Source organism: Dermacentor andersoni, chromosome 2 (genome assembly GCF_023375885.2).
Source record: "Dermacentor andersoni chromosome 2, qqDerAnde1_hic_scaffold, whole genome shotgun sequence".
Lineage (NCBI taxonomy): Eukaryota > Metazoa > Arthropoda > Arachnida > Ixodida > Ixodidae > Dermacentor > Dermacentor andersoni.
The window spans coordinates 80042142-80068734 of record NC_092815.1 but is presented as its reverse complement, the minus strand read 5'-3'; the positions used below and the strand labels follow the sequence as shown (position 1 = coordinate 80068734).

At 44.5% G+C, this 26593-nt stretch overlaps 2 protein-coding genes across 2 annotated transcripts in view; one reads left to right on the top strand and one right to left on the bottom strand.

Moving 5' to 3' along the window:
* The window catches only part of LOC126541784 (uncharacterized), a 140850-nt gene that overhangs the window by 112494 nt on the left and 1763 nt on the right, over positions 1-26593 (top strand). The gene's annotated exons all lie outside the window — the stretch shown is intronic.
* LOC126541777 (steroid 17-alpha-hydroxylase/17,20 lyase-like) lies at positions 59-26427 on the bottom strand. Its single transcript, XM_072286446.1, has 9 exons — positions 26329-26427; positions 20065-20231; positions 17072-17251; positions 15292-15928; positions 14687-14895; positions 13959-14084; positions 9502-9606; positions 2018-2149; positions 59-675 (listed from the first exon to the last, which is right to left on the bottom strand). The coding sequence occupies exons 4-9, from the start codon at positions 15462-15464 to the stop codon at positions 323-325; spliced, it is 1098 nt and encodes a 365-aa protein (XP_072142547.1). The 5' UTR covers positions 15465-15928; positions 17072-17251; positions 20065-20231; positions 26329-26427; the 3' UTR covers positions 59-322.

The following is a 26593-nucleotide window of genomic DNA, read 5'->3' as shown; positions in this document are numbered from 1 at the left end:
TCGTCATTTGTGTGACAAGATAAAGATAAAATAAAGAAAGAAGATAGAAGACAACAAATGATTGTGTATGTCTTTGTACTTCGCATAAATGACGCATACATTATTATATGTATAGCTACATACCAACAAAACTCTATACCAACATAATATATACAACCACAGCCGCTTCGCTGGTCGACCACCTTCACAGGGTGGAATGGCTCCTCAATTTTTTTAGTGGCCCCAGTTGGATTCTCTGTCCAACCAATGCTAGAGAATGGCCACATTTAGAGCTCCCGAAAGGGTTCCACTGTGCGATGGGTTCCACGCAGTCCGGATGTATTTAGTTCCTTCTCGTAAATGCGATGTTTTGCTGAGCAGGGTGTACAAACATGTTCGAATCGTTTCCTCTCAAGTTTACATCTGAGAGCCCGTCAGGGACGCTGCAGCTGAGCCTTTGCATGAGTCGCACGAGAATGTAGAACATGTCCATGTGGGCTAGCTTCTCTCCGGGGCAGATGCGGGCGCCCATGCCGAAGGTGATCAGTGGACCGGCGTCCTTGCGCACTTTTCCTGTCACAGGATCAAGGAACCGCTCGGGCCGGAACTCTTCGGGCTTTTCCCAGTTCCTGGGGTCGTGATGCACTCCGTAGATGTTGTACATAAGGGCCGTGTCCTTGGGTATGTCCCACTTTCCTGCGGAAAACGAGCGTGCTTGGTTAAGTACGCGGCCGTTTGCTGTTTCACGTCTTGACAAGAGTGTGCTGAAGGTGTGCGCGTAATATGGGGCCGGATTCACTAACTATTTTGTTCGCTATTGCTCTTTGCCGTTGGCCGGCGGACTTTGCTGCTAATGTGTCCAGCATCAGGATTGGTTAGCGTTTCCTCCCGCGAGAAGTTCTAGCGTCAGAGCTCTTTGTGAGTACGGGCCCTGATTATTAGGCTAAAGGGCTCTTTTCGCGTGTCTTGCTCTTACTTTGTGTCTGGTGCCTACGGCCAACCGTCGCCAGTTTTTCACGTAATAGCACAGAAGGCGGAACGCCCCTTGATTCAGCTGTTTGTCTTCCGGGCGGGCTACGCTTCGCGGTCTGGCCACATGTAGGGCGCCGGCCGGCGTTCATGCGGATTGCGTCCTCCGTAGTGGGGGTGGGGGGCGGTGGGTGTGGAAGTGAGCGCAAGCACAAGAAAGGACCGTATCGACTCGTAAGCGCATTCGAATAGAGGCGGCGACGCCGAACGACGAAAAAGGGAACAACTTTTGCGCCAAGGCTCTTTTTGTCATCGGTATGCGTTGGCCATCTGATTCACGGGATGGCGCCTTAAGGGCAGTCGTTCATGGTGCCGCGAAGCAAGATGAGTTTACTGCTCTGACTAGGGAGGTTGATGGGTTTGGTACCTCTCCATTTTTTTTACCTCTCTTTGCTCCCTAATTCACTTTTTCTCTCCCCCCATCATATGGTAGCCAACCGCACAACCCTATGGTTAACATTCCTGCCTCCTTTCTGCTTTCTTTATTTCGCACGCTCTTTATGCTTTGTTACCGATAGATTTTGTCACTATAGCGAATGTTTGCTGCTGTAGCATTGAGCCTGACTTAGTGTTCTAGATGTTTTTCAGTCATATGGGTGGGCAGCACTAAGCTGCTCGTGCTCAAAAAAGTGGCGCGCGCGAGTAAGCACCGGCCAAGCGAGCTATGTTAGCGGTGACGAACACAAGCTGCAAGGAGCTCTTTCGAAATAGGGCCCATATTCACAACAAAGCTCTAAGATAAAACTGTTCGTAAGTGCATTGCCAGCCAGTCACGATGTCGGGCATATTGTTAGAGAAGGTGGCCGTCCAATTTCAAGCGGCGATGGCGAACGGAAAAGTTTCTGAATTCAGCGCCAGAAGGTTTGTGAAGGCAGCTCCTGAGTATGGAAATGAATAGCTATGTTGGGTAAAAGTTGAAGGGCAAGGGAAAAGTACTAATACGGGGCTCTTATTTTTTTTCTCCGCGTTTATTTCAGTGACTCGCTATTCTGGTGTAGTGAGCACTCACCGACTCGGGTGTCCGTAGTTGTGTTATGCGGTAGGCCGATAGGTAGCACGGGATGCATCCGGAGCGTCTCCAACAGGCAGGCCACGGTGAAGGGAAGCTTCTCGCGGTCACCGTGCACGGGCGGCACGCTCCCTTAGCATAGAAACGTGAAACACGTTGTTTGTGAACGCATGTGCAAATCCGCAAAAAAGCGAAAAAAGAAGAAACAGGGGAATTACTACGACGTAGGTAGCTACGCAGGTGGCCATGCCTAAAGTAAGAGCTCGAGTGGCTCGACGTGCCACTTAACCGAAACAAAACTGCACTAAATATGACGAAATATGAGCATTGAAGAAGAAACTAGGAATTAGCAAGAATCAGATGTATGCGTTAAGAGACAAAGCCGGAAATATCATTACCAATATGAATGAGACAGTTCAAGTGGCTGAGGAGTTCTATAGAGATTTATACAGTACCAGTGGCACCCACGACGATAATGGAAGAGAGAATAGCCTAGAGGAATTCGAAATCTCACAGGTAACGCCGAAAGAAGTAAACAAAGCCTTGGGAGCTATGCAAATGGGGAAAGCAGCTGGGGAGGATCAGGTTACAGCAGATTTGTTGAAGGATGGTGGGCAGATTGTTCTAGAGAAACTGGCCACCCTGTATACGCAATGCCTCATGACTTCGAGCGTACCGGAATCTTGGAAAAACGCTAACATATTCCTAATCCATAAGAAAGGGGACCGATCAGCTTACTGTCCGTTGCCTACAAAGTATTTACTAAGGTAATTGCAAATAGAATCAGGAACACCTTAGACTTCCGTAAACCAAAGGGCCAGGCAGGATTCCGTAAAGGCTACTCAACAATAGACCATATTCACACTATCAACCAGGTGATAGAAAAATGTGCGGAATATAGCCAACCTTTATATATAGCTTTCATTGATTACGAGAAAGCGTTTGATTCAGTCGAAACCTTAGCAGTCATGGAGGCATTGCGGAATCAGGGTGTAGACGAGCCGTATGTAAAAATAATGAAAGATATCTATAGCGGCTCCGCAGCCACCGTAGTCCTCCATAAAGAAAGCAACAAAATCCCAATAAAGGAAGGCGTCAGGCAGGGAGATACGGTCTCTCCAATGCTATTCACAGCGTGTTTACAGGAGGTATTCAGAGACCTGGATTGGGAAGAATTGGGGATAAGAGTTAATGGAGAATACCTTAGTAACTTGCGATTCGCTGATGATATTGCCTCGCTTAGTAACTCAGGGGACCAACTGCAATGCATGCTCACTGACCTGGAGAGGCAAAGCCGAAGGGTGGGTCTAAAAATTAATCTGCAGAAAACTAAAGTAATGTTTAACAGTCTCGGAAGAGAACAGCAGTTTACGATAGGTAGTGAGGCACTGCAAGTGGTAAGGGAATACATCTACTTAGGACAGGTAATGACTGCGGATCCGGATCATGAGACTGAAATAATCAGAAGAATAAGAATGGGCTGGGGTGCGTTTGGCAGGCATTCTCAGATCATGAACAGCAGGTTGCCATTATCCCTCAAGAGAAAAGTTTATAACAGCTGCGTCTTACCAGTACTCACGTACGGGGCAGAAACCTGGAGGCTTACGAAAAGGGTTCTACCTAAATTGAGGACGACGCAACGAGCTATGGAAAGAAGAATGATAGGTGTAACGTTAAGGGATAAGAAAAAAGCAGATTGGGTGAGGGAACAAACGCGAGTTAATGACATCTTAGTTGAAATCAAGAAAAAGAAATGGGCATGGGCAGGACACGTAATGAAGAGGGAAGATAACCGATGGTCATTAAGAGTTACGGAATGGATTCTAAGGGAAGGGAAGCGTAGCAGAGGGCGGCAGAAAGTTAGGTGGGCGGATGAGATTAAGAAGTTTGCAGGGACAACATGGCCACAATTAGTACATGACCGGGGTAGTTGGAGAAGTATGGGAGAGGCCTTTGCCCTGCAGTGGGCGTAACCAGGCTGATGATGATAATGATGAAATACGACGAACAAATATGCCCCTATGCCAACGTGTTTGCGCTGATTTATACTATTCCGTAAGAGAGACCTTGGCGTGGTTTGTTCCTATAAAGTGGAGGGCCATGTCTAGTAAATATTAACCAACGGGGCCACGCAACGGTGCACTAGCGCATATATCAACGATTCATGCCAGGTATTTCCATGTAGTTCCTCCATGGAGTGCCACAATGTCCACTCAATCAATCAATCAATCAATCAATCAATCAATCAATCAATCAATCAATCAATCAATCAATCAATCAATCAATCAATCAATCAATCAATCAATCAATCAATCAATCAATCAATCAATCCTAATTAATTGTTCGAAACGAAAATAGATAGCTAAATGTCAAGGTTAATGGAGCCATAAAGTTCTCAAGGAAGTGTCATGAGTAGCCGTGAGGAAAAAGGTCGATTGAAACATTGTCTGCTTTACCAAAAGCCCGCTTTCTTGAAGAACGCATGTGGGTTTTGTAAATCAAATATGGACACTGGAATAACTTTATTTTGCTTATTTTCTACCTTACAGCCATAGCAACAATTTCTTTTAAATTGCCGCACTGCTGGAAATTGTAGCCCACTTATATATGATACTCGAAGCCGTCCTTACCAGGAAGAGATTGTAAGGCAATATTTGGGTCGGCTAATGTGTGCTCATCAAGACCTCATGGCTTATTACAGGATAACTTACAAATATCAGCTGTTATTGGCTGTTTATACAAAAAATCACGCTGTTCGGATGTTGGGGAAGGTTCTTCTTCTTCTTACTGTTATTATCGTCGCCGTTGTCGTCGTCTTCATGATTGTTATTGAAAGCGCTAAGATGTATGAGTTGTTGTATGAAAATGGCGGTGTCTCGAGCAATGCTGATTTTTTTTGCAGAAGGTTTATGTTTTTATTTGGTGTAAAAAATGTTTCTACCTCGTGTAACCTTCCTTCTAAGTCTGATTACGGTGTGTACGTTGTCAGTCAATGGAGATCTTCTTTTCAATTATATGGAGTGCTTCAAGCCTTCGCTTTCTTGTGGCGCTGATGGTATCCCTACAGAACTGTTTAAGACACAAGGAGGCATACTTGTCCCTGTTCGCAGAGGCATTTTCAACAGTTCACTAAGCTCTAGTACGTTTGCGAGTACTTGGAAAGTAGCACAGGTAGTGCCCGTACACAAATCGGCTGCGGGAAGTGCAGTTACTAATTACCGGCACATATCTATTTTCTTGGGTCACATTAATTTTATTTATTTATTTATTTATTTATTCGTACCTCAAATACCACATTTGGTGTTTTACATGAGCCCCCCCCCCTCCCCCATATTTAGATTATACTTTCAATGAATGCCTTGACCAGTGAATCACTGGAGTGGTGCACCGCTTCAGCAGGTAGATGATTCCAGTCTTTCGCTGTTTGAACGAAGAAAGAGTTAAGATGAGCGGTGGTGCGAGCTGGAGGGGGATAAACAGCCTTTGAATGGCTATGACGGGATGAAGTGCGATGCGCAGGCGTGATGTCGGTCTGGTGAAGCAGTGAGTAAGAAAATTTGTAAAACCCATACTGCCAGTTTGGAACAGAGTAGGGGCCAATTAGAGAATGTTACCGGAGTAAAGCATTTAATGTAGTTTTCTACGAGATTCTCATCACAAAGCTCACGCCAATGGACATGCTTTCTTCCATCCCTGCCCGCTATATCTAATCTAATTACCTAAGCAATAGATCGTGATTCGTTGGCAATAATGGATAGAGCTCTGTTAGCTATGATGTCACTAGTATATTTCCTCAAGGATCCGTTCTTGGCCTTCTTCTCTTCCTACTAGTCATAAATGACATTTCGTCAGCAATTCAACACGCTTCATTACTTTTATATGCGGACGACTTAAAGCTATTTAAGACTGTCAACAGTGTTCACAACTGCCATTGAACTTCAAGAATACATTCTTTCACTCTAAAACTGGTACAGAGACAGTAAGCTACTCTTAAACGCTTCCAAAGCTATGGTATTAAGTTACGCACGGAAAACAACACACCATGTGTGGCTTTCATGCACCTTTCGGGATGCTCCACTGCCCAGGGCAGACGAAAGGAAAGATCTTGGTGTGTGCTTCCACATAACACTATGCTTCTCTTCACACGCTAAATATGCGAAATAGGTGCCCTTCGTACTTTTGGCATTGTTTGTAGTATATCGTATGACTTCCGCTCCCATGCTGCCTTTATGAAATTGTATTCTACTGTGCACTACTAGAGTATGCCCCTGTGGTTTGGGGCGGAACGGGAAATTTAATTCTGACCACGTTTGACACGTTCAGAATAAACTGATATATATCTTCAAGCACCGCTTTTGCCGTCCTGGGCACCACAGCCCACCTCTCTAAATTATACTTCAAGTCACACCTTTAAAATCAAGACGTAATAAACCAGACCTCTGTTTTTCTACAAGGTGGTCCATGGCATTAGACATTGTCCAACGATTCTTGATCACGTGGAATTTCCCGTACCGCAGAATCATACCTGGCAGCATACCACATTTTCTGTACGGCCTTGTTGCATTAAAGGCTGTCCTATGGCTCGACTCCTAAAAACATGTAATAGATATTCTGTCTGCATTGACATATTTTAGAGTTAATTTCCTGTCTTTTATATATATTGTCGCGGTACAACGCGGACAGAACACAGGGAGAAGTTCTTCACGAACAACAGGACAATCTGTTCAACAACAAACAGAGCAGAGACACGTCTTCTTCATCACCCAATCGCACTCTGACCCACTAGGCGGAGTCCGTTAGTGCTCTCATCGTCGTCGTCGTCTGCATAGAATGCGCGTAATTTGTCCCTCCCTACAAGAGCATCGTCCCGATGCTAGACAAGAAATTTCAGTTGCGGAAGTAAAGGCCGCTAGCATAGTTATTCGCTCACATACGGCTTCATGCGGACAACGTGCACAAGTTCAGGACGGTGTGTGCGGCGCCGCGTACAGTTGGGACTATCGGGGACGACCTCGTAGGTGACATCACTGAGTCGCCGCAATACCCGATATGGTCCGAAGTATCGCCTTAACAGTTTCTCGGAGAGGCCTCGTTTCCGTATGGGTGTCCAAACCCACACTCTGTCGCCGACTTCATAGGTAACTATCCTACGGTGAAGATTGTGGCGGCCTGCGTCGTAGTCTTCCTGCTGGCAGATCCGCAAGCGCGCGAGCTGCCGAGCTTCTTCTGCGCGTTGCGTAAACACATCGGTGTCCGTATCAGTGTCGTCAAAGTCGTGTGGAAGCATCGCATCCAGCATCGGTCGTACATCTCGTCCATGAACAAGGGGGACCGGAGTCATGCGCATTGTCTCTTGTTTCGCCGTGTTATATGCAAAGGTGATATACGGTAGGATGTCGTCCCAATTTTTATGTTCGACATCCACGTACATTGATAGCATGTCTTCAATGGTTTTGTTTAGGCGATCTGTTAAACCATTGATTTTTGGATGGTAGGCGGTTGCCTTTCGATGGGCCGTTCCACTTAGTAGGAAGACGTGATCTAAAAGTGCCGCCGTAAATGCGGTTCCTCGGTCTGTTATTACGACGGTTGGCGCGTCGTGTCGCAACACCACATGCTCAATGAAAAGCGCGCTACCTCGGCTGCTGTGCTGCTCTGAATTGCCTTTGTTTCAGCGTAACGTGTGAGATAGTCGGTCGCGACGATAACAAAGTGATTGCCTGCAGTAGAAGTAGGAAGTGGGCCCAAGATATCCAATCCAATTTGATCAAATGGTCTTCGAGGGACCTGGACGGGTTGTAGGAGGCCGGCTGGTTTCGTCGGAGGCGACTTGCGCCTCTGGCCGTCGAGACAAGTGCGAACGTGATGTTTCACGGTGGTGGTAAGTCACGGCCAGTAGTACCTTTGCTGCACTCTGGCTAATGTTCGCGTGTAGCCTAAGTGACCACGTTGTGGCAAGCTTGAAGTACTTCCGTACGAAGAGTACGAAAAGAAAAGTTTTTTTTTTGTAAAGGACCTTGGCCCGTAAACAAAACGAGAACAGTCCTTTTGCGAAAACTCTAGGTGGTTTCGCAGATCTTCCCTCCAAGTAATTGATTAGTTCAAGCAGCTCATGGTGGTTCCGTTGTTGTTGCGCGATGGCGGATGTGTCCATAACACCAAAAAATGCTGAGTCTTCTTCTTCGGGCGGAGCAGGTGACTCCAGCGGCGATCGAGACAAGCAGTCAGCATCCGTATGTCGTTTCCCCGACTTGTACGGGACAGTCATGTCAAGCTCTTTCAGCCTTAGGCTCCAACGCGCCAGTCGTCCAGAAGGATCTTTAAGCTTTGTCAACCAACATAGTGAATGGCGGTCGCTGATAACTGTGGAGTGGCGGCCATACAAATATGGGCGAAATTTCATAACCGCCCTTACCACGGCGAGGCATTCTTTCTCAGTTGTGGAGTAATTAGCCTCTGTACGTGAGAGTGTTCTACTTGCATAGGCAAGCACTCTTTCTGTGTCGTCTTGCCGCTGCACAAGAACAGCTCCCAAGCCAACATTGCTGGCATCAGTGTGGAGCAATGTAGAAGCGGTCTCATCAAAGTGAGCAAGCACTGGAGGTGTCTGGAGGCGTTCCCGCAAGTCAGTGAATGCACCTTGCTCTTCGTCGCCCCATACAAAAGCAACGTCGTCTCTCGTCAGGCGAGTTAACGGCGACGCAATGCGCGCAAAGTCGGCAATAAACCGCCGGTAATAGGCACAGAGGCCGAGGAAGCGCCTGACAGCCTTTTTATCGGATGGTACGGGAAACTGTGCGACGGCTGCAATTTTTTCAGGATCCGGCCGGACACCTGCGTGGCTGACGACGTGACCGAGAAACTGCAGTTCCGCGAAGCCAAAGTGGCAGTGTTCTGTCCGCGTTGTACCCCGCACCTCCACCAGTGTCGCGGTACAACGCGGACAGAGCACAGGGAGACGTTCTTCACGAACAGGGCAATCTGTTCAACAACAAACAGAGCAGAGACACGTCTTCTTCGTCATCACCCAATCTCACTCTGACCCACTAGGCGGAGTCCGTTAGTGCTCCCATCGTCGTCGTCGTCTGCATAGAATACGCGTCATTATGTAGAAAATCATGTTGTATGATTACCTCCCTATTACGCTCACTTTCTCATTTTCTGCTTCCCTATTTCTTTCTCTATCTCACATGGGTTTGTCTACCACTTTGTCTTCTCTGTACAATTTGTCTCACGTATTACATTCTAAGTGCACCAGTAGCCGTTCCTTGGCACCAAAATAAACGTATCATTGATTGATTGGTTTATTTATTTATTTGTTTTTTTACGCCACGGAATAAACATGGTGAAACGCAAGGTGAGAAGTTGTACCTGAAGTATAATGTGGAAATTGACTGTAATTACTTTCACCATTTTGACAGCAGCGAAAATAAATTAATAAAACAAAATAAAGCAATTTATAAGTGGTGCGAGGCTCTTCTTACCGATATTGTCTTCTATTTCTTTTTGAATTCTAGCTTGGATGCTTGGTTCTTTCACCATCCGCAGCAGGAGCCACTGAAGTGTACCAGTTGATGTGTCAACTCCAGCTAGGAGAGAAAGGGAGAGACAGAAGAAAGGGGAAAGGCAGGGAGGTTAACCAGAGCGGAAGATCCGGTTTGCTACCCTACGCTGGGGAGAGAGGGGAGGGGGACGTATCGTGATAACAAAGTAAAGATAAAGAAAGAAAGGAGCATAGACGGAAAATCACACTCGGTCACTGTCGCCGCATACTGTCACCGCCCAGCACAGCGCTACTTCAATGTAACACTACCCAATTTTCTTGATAATTAGCCCCAGAGGTTCAGGAATTACTTTCCTGCCAATAAAAATGCTACACCACGTCCTATTCCCGAAGAAAAAAACTGCTAAGGTTAACGTATATAAAGGTATTTTTCGGTCATTGTTTCGGTCATTGATTTTCGCAACATTGCACGAAAATCGAGAAACTAGACATTACGGACGTCACTATTTTCCATCTACTGCTTAAACGTGACCCCGAGAAAGGCAGTGGCCCCGTCGATATACCTAATACTTTTCTCAAAATATATGCAGTGGTGCATTAAATATCTTGGCCTAAATATTTTGGCCTAGTTTTCCAGAAATCACTTACGACTTTTCAAATACTTCATGATTGGAAAATTGCAAGCGTAATCCCAATCGACAAGGGAGGTGACACAACATTACCTTCAAATTTCAGACCCATTAAACTAACTAGCACATCATGTAAACTTCATGAACAAATAATCTTAAAGCACATGACAGTATCCTAGAGCGCATTAATTTTTTTCTCGTCGAACCAGCATGGTTTTCGCAGTGGTCTATCGACAGAAACTCAACTAACAGAACTAGTCCACAGTTTTGCTGTTACAGTTACTAGCCGCGGTCAAGCTGATTTCATTCTACTCGATTTATTTAAGGCTTTCGATTGTGTATGTCACAGCAAATTAATAGCTAAAGTTGAAAATGTTTTTGGTATGGGATAACATTCTGCTTGGATAAAAGGCTTCTTAAGTAACGGCTCGCAATATGTGGTTTACAAAAAAAAAAAAGGAAAAAAAAAAGGACGCTTTCCAGCACAGTCGCAGTAACATCCGCAGTCCCTCAAGGGTCTGTTCTCGGACCATTGCTTTTCTTACTCTATATTAACGATATCACAGCTAACATCAATTGCAATATAAGACTATTCACGGACGACTGGGTCTTTTACAAAGAAATTAATCATTACAATGATCATATTAAATTGAATGATTCTTTAGCTGACATAGATAATGGGTGGTATAAATGGCCGATGAAAATCAATATACAAAAGTCCGCGATCATGACTGTAACCACGAAAACAGTATTATCAATCTTTATGTACGCAATTAACGGCACTTCACTTAACAAAGTTGAAGAACACGAATATGTAGGTGTTACATTAACCTCGGAGCTGAAATGGGACATACGTATCAGTAATATAATCTCAAAGGCACTGCGCAAATTATTTTTCTTAAAAAGAAACCTGACACTCGCCACCACGTCAACGACGCTGATAGCCTAAACATCATTTGTAAGGCTTGTTCTCGAATACGCTAACGCAGTCTGGTTTCCGCGTACACTCACTAACATAAGCAAACTAGACTCAACACAAAGGAAAGCTGTGAAGTTCATTCATAACAAACATAAACGTAGACTCGCCAACAAATCTTTTAACCGTGTCCGCTTTGCGAACGCTATCCACAAGAGCGAAACACATTCGCATAAAATTCTTTTTTTTAACTACCAAAAAAACTGTAAGATAGGTACATCCTAATACATTTAATTTTCGCAGGCTCGACCTACTCGTAGTGACAGTGACAGTGACAGAATATGTATGTAAAAATGACACGATTAAGCATTCTTTCTTCCCACTCGCAGTAGCAGAATGGAACCAACTTGATGCTACTATCACCAACGTTGAACCATTATCTGAATTTATTTCACAAATAGAAAAAAAAACTGTGTGTGTGTGTAAGAGTACCTATGCATGCATGCAGTGGCATCGGCACAGATTGCTTTGTTCATTAGGAAATTTTAATAAACCTTCTCATTTACGACAGCTTATTCGTTTGCCATAATGATTCTCAAAGGCTCGAAGTTTAATTTTAGTTACTTGTTTTATTGCTTGCACCGTTATTCTCCTTGGCCATTTCTCGCAAAGCTTCTTCTCTCTCTTTCTTTTTTTGCTATTACGTTTGATCTTAACATTGTATTACTTGTATAGTATGTATAACTTGCACTACTTATGTCGTTTTTTTTAGTATAACCTGCACTTTGTTTGCTTTGCACGGTATAGATGAATTATTGTACTGCCCAACTGCCACGCTCTCGAAGGAGAGCAGCAGTATTGAAATTTAATAAATAAATAAATAAATAAATAAATAAATAAATAAATAAATAAATTTGAGAAGGTAGTTCGAATGTAATCTGAGATGTGGGCCTTTTCAAGCTACCACATAGAGAAAATTTTTTTCTCTCGTCTCTATGTGCCTACGGAAAACACAAACGCGTGTCGTGCTGCACTGAACTGTTGACGCCGATGTTTAACTTAGCAGTGGCAGGGGTTGCGGTTGTCGCCAAGCATCGGCGTTTGTCATGCGATCAGTGGATTGAGAGTTTTTAAGAAGAATGGTGCATTTTCTTAACGCGCCTTCCAATTTACTCCAATAAATTTGGAAATGTTGCACTTCCGCACGTTCGTGCAGAACGAGCGTTGGCTTCTTGCGATCTATCTGGCGTCGACGTTTTTGAGAAATTGAATTAAAGAAAAAGAAAGTTGGGTAATTTCTCTGAAAACACGTAACAAGGCTAAAAATATATCGCAGTTATTTTCGTGCCAGGTGATTCATAAGGTAGCAGATGAACTACAGGTGAAATGCAGATTAATCTTTTTTTTATTTGTGGCTTTCTTGACGCCTTTAAAGTATGTCAAGCAACGTTTGCTGACTGGGTGTGTAATGTAGCGTTCAATAACATGATAAGTCCAGTGAAACAGTGGTTGTGGCACTATACCGGTTTTTTTAGAGTTAATAAATATTTAAAAATTGCGTGTGGCGTACAACCCAAATGTAAACCTTGAGCTTGATTACTCAAACTGACGGACAATATTGTGTAGGAATATAAAATGCATAGCTTAATCGTTAAACACTCGCTGATGAACTGTTTATCTAATTGCTTTAGGGAACATGTTCCGATGTATGAATTGAAGCCAGGGATTTCTCAAAGCACAATAACTTGGAAGAAAGTTTCAAACCCACACCAATATTGAAATAATCCCTTTCAAACTGGCAGTGAAGTTGCACTGTCATTTCATTGACATAATTTTAAAGCAAAACGACTTCTTATAAATTGAATCAATAAATTTTGTCACACACTTTCGGAATGCATATCTCGAATTTGGTGTCATCCTCACACTTCCTTCCAAGTGGATAAGTCTTGCCATCTCGCCGGCTACATTTCGTAAATTTCAATATGTGCAACGCAATGCAATTAGCCTAAAGGTTAATCAGCAAAATTTTCATAAATAGTCGATTACACATCTAAATTTCTTGGGCAAACAATCTCTGCCTTTCAAGCAATCCAGCTCTTTGAGTAGAATTGGGCTACTCGCTATAGGCGTTTTTTAAGTTAAACCTTAAAAAAAGGACACCCCATCTATAAGACTACGAAGCTTGTTCTTAATTAGTCATCCGATCGCATGGACGCGAAAAGGTCCAAGATATCACAGTGGCCCCGGTTCGAGATAATCCCCAAGGGAGACGGAGTTGGAGAAGGGGGTGCAGATAGTGCAGACGGGTCTGGTCAAAACTTGCCGTGCATTACGTAGACCCCGTTGTATCAGGCGCGAACATGAAAAAGTTTTGCCGCTGCATGTGCTCTTGATAACCGAACGCAATCTTCACGAGCAGACCGAGCAGCTGCAATGGCATGTTCGGCGTTGCCCGTGATGCAACAGTAGTTTGGAAGCCGCTGAATGGTGATGCCACGTTTACACACGATCTAAGAACTATTTCTTTGGCTTGGCTTAGTCGCGCATGATTCACTTAAAGCAGAGTTGGCCCATGTGCATGGTTACCACAGAATATATTGAAAGTGAGAGAGAGAAAGAGGTACTATACCGAGAAACGGCTCTTGTCTAGCCTCCGTGTTCGGGTTAGGCAGCCTCTAACATCAGGGACGTCGTAGAGGTGGAGGACAATGCTGAATAGTTTCTTTATATTATCATCGGGCATAATAGTATTTGCATTTTACAGTCGTACGTGGCGCAGGAATTAAAAGATCTAGCGCAAGCTGGTGACCGGAAGGCGACATTATCAGACTAGTAAAGGCTTTGACATGCGAAAAGAGTGCGGAGTGGGGGACCAGTTCCCGAAGTACTTACCGTTGAAGAGGTCGATCGTAATGAGAATCATGTTGTCCTTGGTCAAGTATTGCGCATCATCTTTGTCTTCCTTGATGGCTTCTTCTCGGGCGGTCAACACGGCGTGCGTGAAGTTTTCTGTGTTACCTGTCGATGGGTAAAGACGACGCGTTCTCTTTTTTTTGTGCCGCTGCACTAACCAATATATCGTGCGTTGGAAGTGTATTCCCGCTGACATAACTGGGAATGAACGTGCTTCCATGCACGGTACTGCTTCACTCGCGAGCAGATCGTCAGTACCTTTTAAAGGATTCACACAGATGACGAAAGCAAGGAAAGCCGAATTACTTTGACTATTTTATTGTCTGGCTCGACCTTGTGACGCCACAGAATGAAATGTACGTACATAGTTGCGTGACAGTTCCACACAGTTAGCAATCCATTACGTCAATACCGTTTCCATCGTGAATAAATATTTCGAGCTCTAAGAGGTGTTTTACGCCAGGGATAAGATGCAGCGCATACGGGAGGCTTACCTAACTTTATTTAAGTTGTCATATGAAAGAAATTATATCAATAAAAAAAAATAACTATTTTTTTGGAGGTGCTTACTGCGATCGACGTGCAATAAAGGAATGTAACACCTCTGCGGGATATTTGAGCGAACGCTGAGAAGATGCCAGGCGTTGTGCCCACTTGTGTTCCTATAAAGGTCTCCATTTGTAGTACTAGCTGTGACAAATGCATACCTGGAATATAGGCTGCCTCAGCTTTCGTGAACAGCCTGCGAAAGATCTCCTTAGACTCGCAGAGCAGGGCCGCAATCTTTCTCTCCCGCTTAATAAACAGAAAGGCGAGATAGGGCGCAACGTCGCTGGGTACACCGTTGGGGCAAAGTTCGTGGAATCGGCGGTTGAAGATTTCCAGGCGTTCCACTTCATCCTTTTCCTCGCGCAGCCTACGCAACAATATTTTCGTTAACGTCATGTCATATATATATATATATATATATATATATATATATATATATATATATATATATATATATATATATATATATATATATATATATATATATATCGAGTTCAAGTATTATTTGTTAGAAGCAAAATTATCGTTTTTTGGGAAACTTTGGCGATTTCCGCAAACATTCGTCGCTCTAGCTTCGCTTTATTGAGCACTGCTTATGAAACTATGTTTCGGTTCTACGACGGGCACGACAGGTCGTGTGAAGACGTACACTGCAGTCGAGCTGCTGAGTGAAATTATTGAGTCGCGGCTGATTAGTCTGTTTTCTTTGGTTTTTATTGAGCTCGCGAGCACAGTTTGAACTAGAACAAAACGTATCACATACCTTGTGCCGTATACAGACACACCTATGACCTTGCATAATATAGAGAGGATAGGCTTCCTTGAGTCCATGATGTGCGGTCTTTCATTTAAGGACTCTACAAAGGCGTCGACGATATCGGTGCAAAGCTTTCCCAACGACTCGCTGACGGCGTACTTCCTGCGGTTGAATAACATTCATCATGTGAACAGGTAACCACAAGTCTTCAAGAGGATTTCATAAGAAGATAACGCCACTCTTAAGAAAGAAACAAACATAAACAGCTACAAACGATGAAAGGCCTATACGTCGCATATGACAATATTCCCCCTCCCCCTCCCTTTCATTCTTCTTCATTCGTTTTCGTTGTATAATGTCGCCTGCAAAGAATCGGCAGCGGAAGCTGAAACATTGTAGCATCCTTATACAAATAACACTTCCTGCGTTCGGTTGCGTGTGCATTTAGAAAGTGAGATCCTTCTTTTTTAAATAGAAAATAGGGTACGCATAGGAAATCAGAGTGCATTCAAGACCCAGAGTACGTCGAAGCGGGCAAGTCATACTCGCCTCACAGCTGACCAAGCGACCTTTCGGAGCGCCTTCCAACGAGGGTTGTAATCCTCGAACAAGATGTCGTGGTCGCCTTGGTTTTGCAATTCGCCTGAAATGAGCAATATATGCAACAGAACTGAGGTGAGAAATCTTCCGTTCACAGCACACTATCACACCCGTTCTCCTTTGCAGCTATGTGAGCGCCCACACTGCTGTCACGAGAAATGTAAAATAAAGTGTCACGCCCGTCAGCACAGATTTACATTGAAAGAAAAAAAAAGATGAAAAGGCTAGCTTCCGCCTTCTGATTTCTTAGGGGCGACACAAGAACATGCAAAATTTTACAAGTTATCGTGAGATTAGCTTTTCCAGTAGGACCAATTCAATTACCCTAAGTGTCCGACAAGCTGGCGCAGAAGACTCAGGAGCCGTATTATGGGCCTTAATCCAGCTGCAAGAGCGACGCTGGTGCCCGTGATTACAATACTAACGTGATTGGCACTTGTGTTGTAGTGTGCGCAGTGTTTGTTTTATTATTTTGTTCTTTGTTAGTTCTTTGTTTTATGAATAGTACTTTGAATTTTGGGATAGTCGGCCTTTAAGGGCTAGGTTCCCCCGTTCTTCACTCAATTATACATGAGTTATTGTAGAGTAATATGTTGCAGCGCAACTAAATAACGGTCGACTTTCGTTCCTCCCACTTTTGCGGAACTGCAAGATCTGGTCGAACTATCCGAAAGGCCGAACTAACAAACAGCGGTAAAATTACCGAACTCAAGTCCTTTTTTATTCCTTTAAGTAACCTGTAATGTACTTTTCCTCTCTTGCTCTTGAAGCGAGACCCGGTATGCCGTAAAGAGCGTCGACATCATAAATCGCTTTCTTAACGTTGGACTGAAAAGAAAACCAATCTAAGGAAAGTCAAGTAAAACTAAGTAAAGCAGGTTCATGACTGGGGAAGCAGTAGCGTCGTCTGCTGAATTTCTGGTGTTTTCAAGCTTTGAATACCCGGTGAGAGTCGGTGAGAGTCGGTGTCGTTCGACTTAACCGAAGCGGCATGTTGTCGCCGTTTGAACTAAACAATTTTTCTTTCCGTATCAATGTGCAGCTTCTCGTTGGTGTGTTCTAGTGCGTTGGAATCAATTAAAACGTCGTATTAATCGAGATCGAATTTACTAGAGTCAATTGTAACAAATTAAACACCCGCCCTACCGCGACGTCTGCTACTTCGTTTGCTCTTTCGTATGCTCACCCATTCTAGTTGGGAAGCGGCCAGCGAAATCATGCCGTCGCTCCACAAATGCTTCCCGAATAACCGAGTGGCTGTTGAGCATCACCACAGGCCTGTGGGCCATCCACATGGTGAATACGTCGCCATATGTCTTGGACCACTCGGTTGACTTGGAGTGCAGGTTTGCCGCGTTGCGCACAGCTGCACGTAATAAGAAGGAAGGATTGTTAGGCAAAAGTTTGGTTCATGCATCACGCCAACACTTCAGGAATTACACGAATGTAAAGCTCGAAACGAGGCTCTTGGTTTGCGTAGAGTTAAACGAGATCGGTCTCTACTCGCTAATTAATCATGTTCGTTAACGAAACAAGTTATTTAATGAACTAAAGCGGCAGGAAAACTCCTTATTGGTTTCCAATCCCGACTTGCAAGATCGAACGATGGTCGAACCGGATTGGAGTGCCCCAGAAGGATGGATCGATGCTTCAACCTATTTTTGTAAGGAATGACTAGAAATATATGGTATACATTGAAAAACTAGAGCGAGCAAGAGAGAGAGAGGGAGAGAGAGAGATAGAGAGAGAGAAAGAGAGAAAGAGAGAGAGAGACAGAGAGACAGAGAGAGAGAGAAAGAAAGAAAGAAAGAGAGAGAGACAGAGAGACAGAGAGAGAGAAAGAAAGAAAGAGAGAGAGAGAGAGTGTATTAATTAAAAATATATGTACATATATCAAAGGCAACCCCTGTGGTTTTTCCGGCGAGGTGCCTAGCTTAATTGTTTCTCTCCCCAACAGGTTCGGAAAATAGCGCTTTTGAGTGTCTGTCCTGTCGCCGTCCTCCACTGACGCTACAATCTCTTCGCTATAGAATACCAACGAGCCGTCTCCCGAGTTTTGCTTAAAGACTGCCTTTGTATCTCCTGCACATCATAATTAAAGGGCTAGCGCGGTTTGTTTAAAGCGACTGCATAAGACTAAAGCACCAACGATTACAAAGTGCCTGCATTCAGGATTATGCCATCTTGGAATTTATAATGAAAAGTAATATGTATAAGCTTAAGCAAAAAAATTACAACTCGCTAGGCAGATGTGCCTATAAGATATAATCGATTTATCTCGGCTAGTCCACAATAGTTTTCCGTGCCTGTGAGCATAGAGTTTCCAACAAAAGTGCCAGAGGGAACTCTTGAGTTAGTGTCTAGGGGAGCTGCGAGTATGGTGGCTCAGCCAGCGTGGGAACGACAGTTAGCACATGGATTTGCCTAAACTTGGCCTTTCGGCTTGAAGCGACTTTGTGACCTCGCGAATTGACGATTTTCAACAACGCCATTGCGCTATAGGCGTCCCAATTCCTAATTTATCTTAGATCTATCACAGTGGCTTTGTCAAACAACAACATCGATCAAACAGCAGCGTCTGGGACGCGATTACGCAGTGGGATTCGCTAAGCGCAAAACGCTTCGCATTATGACATAAACCTACTCATCTCACATTTCTCGTCTATACATAGGTAATGCTTATTAGTGTTCGGCAGGGCGTACGCGCTTGGCAAGTTTGATTTGGTTGCTTCAGAGGCGCCTCATTGTGGTACGTGTCCCCGATGCGCAGCATGACTGCCGCTTTGGCGTTTCCAGGCCTGGCAACTTTCTTCAACTGTCGGTGCGGCAAAGCGTTCTAGAAGTCATTTCCTTGGAATGCACTGTATGCATATTGGTGGTATAAGTTTATTGTGTACGCCTATTCCCATTGTTGTCACATTCCTATTCCTTTGCTCAGATTCATCGCAGGATTTCGCGAACAGTAGCAAATAATTTCGTGATACAACCGTCGATCTGCCCTTCCCCTACTCTTCTTCGCCATCTGTCGTAATGCGGTAGGGACCACGCTGTTCGCAACTAGCTATAGGTTTCTCATTGCTTGTGCCAATTGTAGACGGCTGCATCGCTTCGTCGACGGACAAAGAGCTTCAGGATAAAAAAGATACCGGGTCTGTGGCCTGCCTCAACGTGTATATATATATATATATATATATATATATATATATATATATATATATATATATATATATATATATATATATATATATATATATCGCGCAAAATATTGGTTAATCTGTTATAAGTCGACCATATTGAACTTTGCGCTATCGGGTGCACAGTTGGGTGCAATATTTATTCAGCACTGATAATAGCAACTACACCACCAGTGGCACCATTTGCAACAGCAATTAAATTGTGCTGCAAGGTGGCGTCAGAACTGCATGTTTTCACGGAGACATTCCTGATGTAGTCTATAATGACACGTGTACTTGTCTTCATTGGGCAACACGTTTCACCGCCTAACAAATGTTATCGCACAGCGCACGACGCGCTTGCATGTGTGGGAAGTTTCTGGAATGTTATCGATGGTTCCATCCACTGTCTGTGACCGAACCTTGTGCAATCTGATTGCATGTGTGCGCGACGCGAATAATGTAGAATTTTGTGGAAGGCGCGCGTGTCCCAGCGATTAGTCTGGAACATTCGACGATTGATGTATAAAAGCCGACGCGCTTGACCCGTTGATCAGATTTCAGCGACCGCCGATCGTGTTCGCCGCTGCCGTTGTTCTTTGAGTGTAGCCTGTTTTTGAGGGCACAAGTTCGCCCAACAAGACGCTCGTTTCGTTAATCACAGTTTTGCTGCCTTGGTAACCGTCACTACTACGTCACAATAAGCAGTTCTTGCTCGAAGAGGCTGTATAGGGTATCGGGCATTTCAAACACGGATACGTTCTAGCGAATGGACTATAGTATGACGAAAAAAAAAAGTGTGCATTGAGGGGGCCTCAAACAAGCGCCTTACGTTTCGAAGGGGCTTGCCTTCATCATTTTTTAACAAAGAAGTTCGTTTCAAAAATGCTTCTATACTTGTTGTGTCATTTTTCTTTCTCCCTATGCAAGCGTTGGTGATGCTGTATATACTAATGCGCGATGACATAACCCAAGCTGGTACACTGCTGAACGCGAAGAGACTCACTCAGTAGGTTGCCGACAAGGGGAAGTGGGATGGGTCCCTTCGGGTACTTGGACACATGGTGGTAGAAGCGGCCCACCAGGTACGTCACCACGAAGACCAGCGCTGTGGTGATCCATCGCCAGTCCACGGGGTTGGAGAAGCCTCCGGGTACCGTCATGTCTGCGCCTCTAGAAAATTTCGTTCAAATCGATTTAGTCTATTGACCATAAGAAAGATGAGGAAGTGAACTTATAGGCAATATACTCTAAAGAAGCATCTTCCACGAACTGCCTCACAAGAATGCGGATGGCGAACACATGCTTAAAGAGAAACAAACGAGGCTGAAAAGTCGCATAATGTAAGCAATAAAAATAAGACGCGAATACGAAGTCATGCGCAAAGTACATTTTAAATAAAACCATGAAATATCTATTTTTCTTGCGTGCCACAAGAAGCAAGAAGCTAACATAACGGATGATTGACAATTGCATAACGAAACTGAAACAAGCAAACGCTATCGATGCTAATCAACAATGGCAGCAGCTAAGTTGAAAAAATGGCGTTAACAACGAACTGCACGTTGACGTAATACTTTCGCAACGTCTGCTTTGTTAAGTGTTTGTCTAATGATCGTACGTTGAAAGCGTTACAATGGGTAGGGAAATTGGGTCTGAGACACGTGATTTCAAAACCAGCAAGGTGATATCTCAAAGGAGATAACGCAGCTGAGAACAAGTTTCTGAAGCATGTCACGTGATCCTGAAAACCAAGCAGAGAAGAAATTTTCCAGAAGGAGTGGCTACAAATATTTAAGATGCAACGCGCATTCATGCTAGCTTTGTTTTTTCTAACAGAATGAAGCCGGATATATATGTCCAGTACTCGGAATGAAACGCGTCAATTTAGGGCTAACTAATGCGCATACTTTCGTTGCCACCAGCTGCAGTTCGTCACACATTGACGCAATTTTGGCGCGTACACTTAGATCGGAGTCCACGTAACCTTTGGTGGCCGGATTCCTATTTACATGACATGGCACTCTCGATTACTTTGCACATATGCAATGCTCTACTAAATGCTCCCTGTCGCGTTGCATTCCGCGAGCACTGTACGTTTTTAGACAATAGGCATTACGCTTCAGAAACGCACAAAATTTATAACGGATGTCTCTCTAATAAAGCAGAAGAGAGAGAGAGAGAGTCAGCTTTTATTGATGCTAGCATTCACGAGAGCGGACGCAGCCTCCCTCAGCTTAGCAGAAGGCCGAGATGCCCTGGGTCTCAGCGGCTGCTTCGGCTAGCTGGACGGCCAAGACGCGTCTCGCTGACCTGAGCTGAGCAGTAGGGTCGCCTACTGCTGCCGGTATTGAATTATGCGGCCATAGAAAGGAGCCGCTTTCGAGCAAGACCATAGAATATGTGGCAGATCCGCCCTACCCATACATAATTTACATTGTTCGTCGTATTGCCCAGGATAAAATATGCTGCATGCCACCGGTTAGGATACATGCTTGTTTGCAGGAGGCGCCAGTCTACCGCCTGATTATTGGTTAGCTCTGGATGAGCAGGCGTGTACCGGGCCCTTCCCAGCCGATAGTAATCATTGATTTCTTTGTTGCTGACCATGCCGCCTCCTCTCGTTCCTGGTTGGGCCGGCTCACTTGCTCGGCGAGGAAGCCCTCGAGCTACGTTGTGAGTCGCCTCGTTGCGGGCGAGAGAGGAGTGCGCGGGCACCCAACTAATTTGGATCGTCTCGCGATGATGGTCGCTGTTATTATTTAGAACTTTGAGCGCCTCTGGAGAGATGCGTCCTTTTGCCAAATTATGAACTGCGATCTTTGAGTCTCTTATGATAATTCTAGCTTTGGTGGAGGCCACCGCTAATGCTAATGCTGATTCCTCCGCAACTTCGGGGTTGCCCGATTTCACGGTTCCGCTCGCTAGAGGTTCTGCGTCCGCATCTACCGCTACGACGGCCATCTCTTTGCGTTCTCTGTATTCTGCGGCGTCTACGTAGGCCACGCCCTCTAAATCATGATATTTGCGCTCAATGTGCCGTGCCTTTGACTCTCGTCGCGCGTTGTGTTGCTCCGGTAGCATGTTCTTTGACAGTGGAGGAATTTTAATGTTCCTTCTCGTCTGTAATGGAATGCTGAATATCGGGCCGTGTGAATTTGTAGTGAATGTTAAGCTTCCGTACAATATGTCGCCCCATGGGGCTCTGTGTGAGTCTTTCGCATTCGGCGGTGGTGTGGGCCTCGACCAGTTCGTCAAGCGTGTTATGTAGCCCCAATTCTACTGCACTCTCAAATGCATTTCAGTGAACTAATGAAAATGTAGAGGACCTCCGACATGCTTTTGAAAATCTCTGTTGCCGTGGTTGTATGACAAGTTGAAAATTTATTCCGACATTTAAGGAGACGTTCTTGCGGCTCCTCCGTTAATTTCTTGTGGCACCATTTTAATTGCCTTATGAATTTTGAACTGTTTTAGTCTGTATCACACATATAGATTGTATTCCTACAAATTTTAAACTTTATTTGCTCAGTCGTTAAGGGAAGGCAACGGCTTAATATTTTTAAAACACCACTGAATTCTCCTTCAATTAGTGCAACGTTGTTCTTAATTTTTTTGACTCCACAGTCATCCCAAAACTATAGCACTTCACCGGCTAAATGTTCGAACTGCCTACTGTGTGCCTAGATGTTTCAACCTGCTCAGCCCTGTACTACTTTCGTGGCACTTCATTTAAATACAGTTGCGTTCGACAAGCAGTAAAACAAACACCTTTCGAAGCTCAATCACTCAGGCCACATGCTTGTAATTTTGATCGCGCCTGTTACACAATCTCTCCCAAAATTCTTTTCCCATCTCAGCTATGACAAAATGTTTGTTATTGATTATTGAAAATTTACTGCGGACTTCTCGCGATAAAACCTTTCTGGTGACGTTCTTCAGGAGGCGCTTTTCCTTGGACGGGTGTGAGGGCACTGGCTGTGTCGGGAACCTTCTGCTGCATGTTGTCGTACAGAAAACTTTGCAGTAATGATTCGCTATTTAGTCTCTGCTTACATTAGAGCACCAGTGCGATCATTCTTGAATGAAAAAGAGTCTAACTGGTTTGAGCAATGCAAACAAGCAAACCGCGCACGTAGATCACGCCGGGACGGTCGTGTCTCAATGTAATTGGTAAACTCCGGGAAAACCGCGGAAAATTAAAAAAAAGAAGCCGCGCACCTTCCCTCTCGGAGAAACCACTCTCCCCTCCAACAGCGCTGACGTCACAGGTAGCCTTCGCGTCACGCGCGCGAAGGTGACTTCGCGTCACATAGTGTGGCGAAGTGGCACTGCGCTCAAAACTGTCAGCCTAAAGGTTCTGAGTAGCCCGAAGAGGCGAAGATCGGGACGCAAGCAAACGTCACGTGGGCCCTCAGATCTGCTGAGGAAGAAGCAAGGAATGCCACTTGCGCGCTCTTTTCGAGGAAGTGTAAGGAGACTCGGCAGCCTTAAAAGTAGTCAGCCTCCTTGGACCATCGCTTCACAATGTCTCTTTTTTTTTTCTTCTATCTCGGATATTACTGAAACCTTTATAAAAAGTGTTGCCGCAGAACGTTCCTTACATGACATTTTACATCTTCCCGTGTGTAAGCAAAATTTCCTACAAAGCCTTGTGACGGGTTCTTGAACTAACCCAAAGAAGATGCGGTTGAAACCTGTTAGGCTACGGCTCGCTGGTGCTTTAACTTCACCTTATCCTCGTCACCTGCCTTCCGTTTCTGGATGCTTTTCAGCTTACTGAGCTTGAAATCATAGTGTGAGCTATGCAGTTCGTCAGAAACGTTTAACTTGCCAATCAGGGCTTAGAGTAAACTTTTTTTAGCGTATCCTATAAAAAAATAATAAAATCCTTGTATCGTGTTGAACCTTTTCAGTCTTTGTTTCTAGTTGCTAAAGCTTGAGCCCTGGTTGCGGAAACTTATATTCAGGCAGTAAACCAGGATGAGTGACACTAAAAGGTTGCTCCGCTGGTTATAAACCGGACTTGTAGAGTTACAGAAATATAATGCTAACCATTTACAAATACAGTTACATTTTTCAAAAGTGCAATTATTTACGGCAACCTCTTGGGGGTGCCCGACAAAAGTAACTGAACAATTACTAAAAAGTAATCGATTACCTTAACGTTACTTTCCTACATTCTTTTATTACCGTCGCATAAATGCACTAAAAAGAACGAGCTGGCTTGACTTTTTAAGATCGTCCTTTGCCACGCTTCAGACGCTCTTTATCTTCAGTAAGCATTGTTCGCAAAAATTTTATTCGGCAATCTTCCCTCGTTTTCTTGTGAGGACATCTGCGGGGACACTGAAGACTCGCTTACTGTGTGCGCTGGAGGCACGGGCTGTGTAATAACGTACGAACACTTTGCTAAAAAAAACTGTTCTTACTTAACGCCGCGATGCTCGGTCATATAGGATGTCTATGAAACACAGCCCTTCAATTTTTGCTAGGGCTTAGCAATGGCGCTCTCGACAGGGCGAGTGAAAAATTGAAAAAATTGTGTTAGGTGATCATGAATGTCCCAAGTGGTCATAGAAGCACCGTTTGAAGTTAATTGCCAAGATCTGGTGGACCTCCTCTCGGCGCCCTACTCTCGTTGGCAACTTAGACTTGAAAGACCTGTAACGGTCGGCTACAAACGTTGATGTCCCTCGAATGAGTGCTCAAATCTGTAATGTAATTTATTATCATGATGCCTATTATTCAGCATAGAAATAATGTTCCTGCATTACAATAAAAGATATGTCTGTATGAGCCATGCAAAATTAGACCGATAGAAAGACACGAGTTGTACGGCGAAAAACATGTCTGTATCGGAGAATTCATAGACTGCACTAAGCGAAGAATTAAGCCGCAGCTTTTACCAATATGAAGGCCGCCTATAAGCGCTTCCAGGAGGGAGCAAAATAAACTTATTATAAGAGAAAAGTTCAGAGATAGGACTTCCAAGAGAAGTGTGTAAATGTACAAGCCTACATATTCGGGTCTTTCAGTCATAGCTGCAAGACACTGATTGTGGGCAGAAGGAAAGGCAGCACTGCAGTCCTTGCTATCAGCATTGCGGTGTGGACCCCACGAGCAACTGGTATTCGATATTAGAAAACTAATCCATACTTTGACTGAGAAAGGACACCTCGTGACATTTCAGTGGCTTGCAAGTCACTGATGCGCCATTGGGAACAAACACGCCAATAACGCTGCTCAGTCGGCTCTTCAAGGCGACGAAGAGGAGCCGATACCGTTATCAAGGACAGATACCACTAGAAAACTTCGAGTGCTCGCCTGTGATATCGCGGTTTCCTTGTGCAACGCAGGAAGTTTTCAAAACAACCGGCTGCACAACCTAGACTCCTCTCTACGACTTTGCATTCCACCTGGACTCTGCCGTCGCGAAGCTACCCTGCTTTGTCGAATATGGCTAGGGGTGGCCTTCACCGAGTGTTTTGCTTTCCGAATTGGATGGGCCGACGACGCCTCGTGGTATAACTGTGGTAGCGAGGAGACTTTTCAACACCTTCTCTGTGACTGTCCTCGCTACAATTTACAGAGACGATTGCTCGCAATCACAATAGCGTTCTTTGACCAAAGACCTCTTACAGAAGAACTTATTTTAGAATGCCGACATTCCAAGCCGTCGCAGCGGAGGGCGACGAGGGTACTGTTGGAGTTTTTTAGGGCAACAGAATTGGACAAGCGGCTGTAGCCTGAACAGATGTTTGTAGTGCTGCATGTGCTACTGTGCTGTGCGGTGACGGTATGCGGTGGCAGTGACCGAGTGTGATTGTATGTCAGTGCTCCTTTCTTTATCTCTACTTTGCTATCACTTTACCTGCCCCTTCCCTCTCTCCCCAGCGTAGGGTAGCAAACCGGATCTTCCCATCTGGTTAACCTAACTGCCTTTCCCCTTTCTTCTGTCTCTCTCTCTCTTTTTCATTCTTTGCACTCTGTTGTTATCGACAAATTCAAGCGCTTAAAGCTGCCTTGCCTGTCATAGCTTGTTTCCTCTAAAATGTAACTGGCTACGTGTAATTAATTACTGAAAAAGCAATTGAGTTATAGTGAGCGTTAGTGAGCAAAAGATTAATTGTTAAATTATACGATTACGAAAGCACGAAATTGATTGCGGCTAATTAATTGCATGTAATTCGTTACTTACAAGTATTTTTCAAACACATGCGAGGGAGATGACTCTATTAAACAAGAAAGAAACCGTGTTACAGCTCACCTTTCAGACGCTTCCACTTTGCGCTCTGACAAGTAACGACGCCCTATTAAATAGAAAACCCTTGCGCGCCAGTGAGGGCGCATGCGCATTATTACGGAATATTGGTATTGCGCAAGCGTAATAGCGACCACGGCGCTGATAACTCTCCACCGCCTGGCTGCACATACGTATACTCCGTCTTACCAATTCCATGCACTACTGCGAACATTACAAGACGGGCCAGCCAATCAGTAACGAGAGCCAGCTGCATGCATCAGAGAAGGGA

What these genes read in the sequence shown, in the direction of transcription:
- LOC126541777 (XM_072286446.1), bottom strand. Translation starts at nt 15,464, where the DNA reads ATGTTATTCAACCGCAGGAAGTACGCCGTCAGCGAGTCGTTGGGAAAG. An exon ending in AGAAATAGAAGACAATATCG is followed by an intron (nt 2,150 to 9,501) that starts GTAAGAAGAGCC and finishes TTCTATGCTAAG; the next exon opens with GGAGCGTGCCGCCCGTGCAC. An exon ending in AACTACGGACACCCGAGTCG is followed by an intron (nt 676 to 2,017) that starts GTGAGTGCTCAC and finishes CGTTTTCCGCAG; the next exon opens with GAAAGTGGGACATACCCAAG.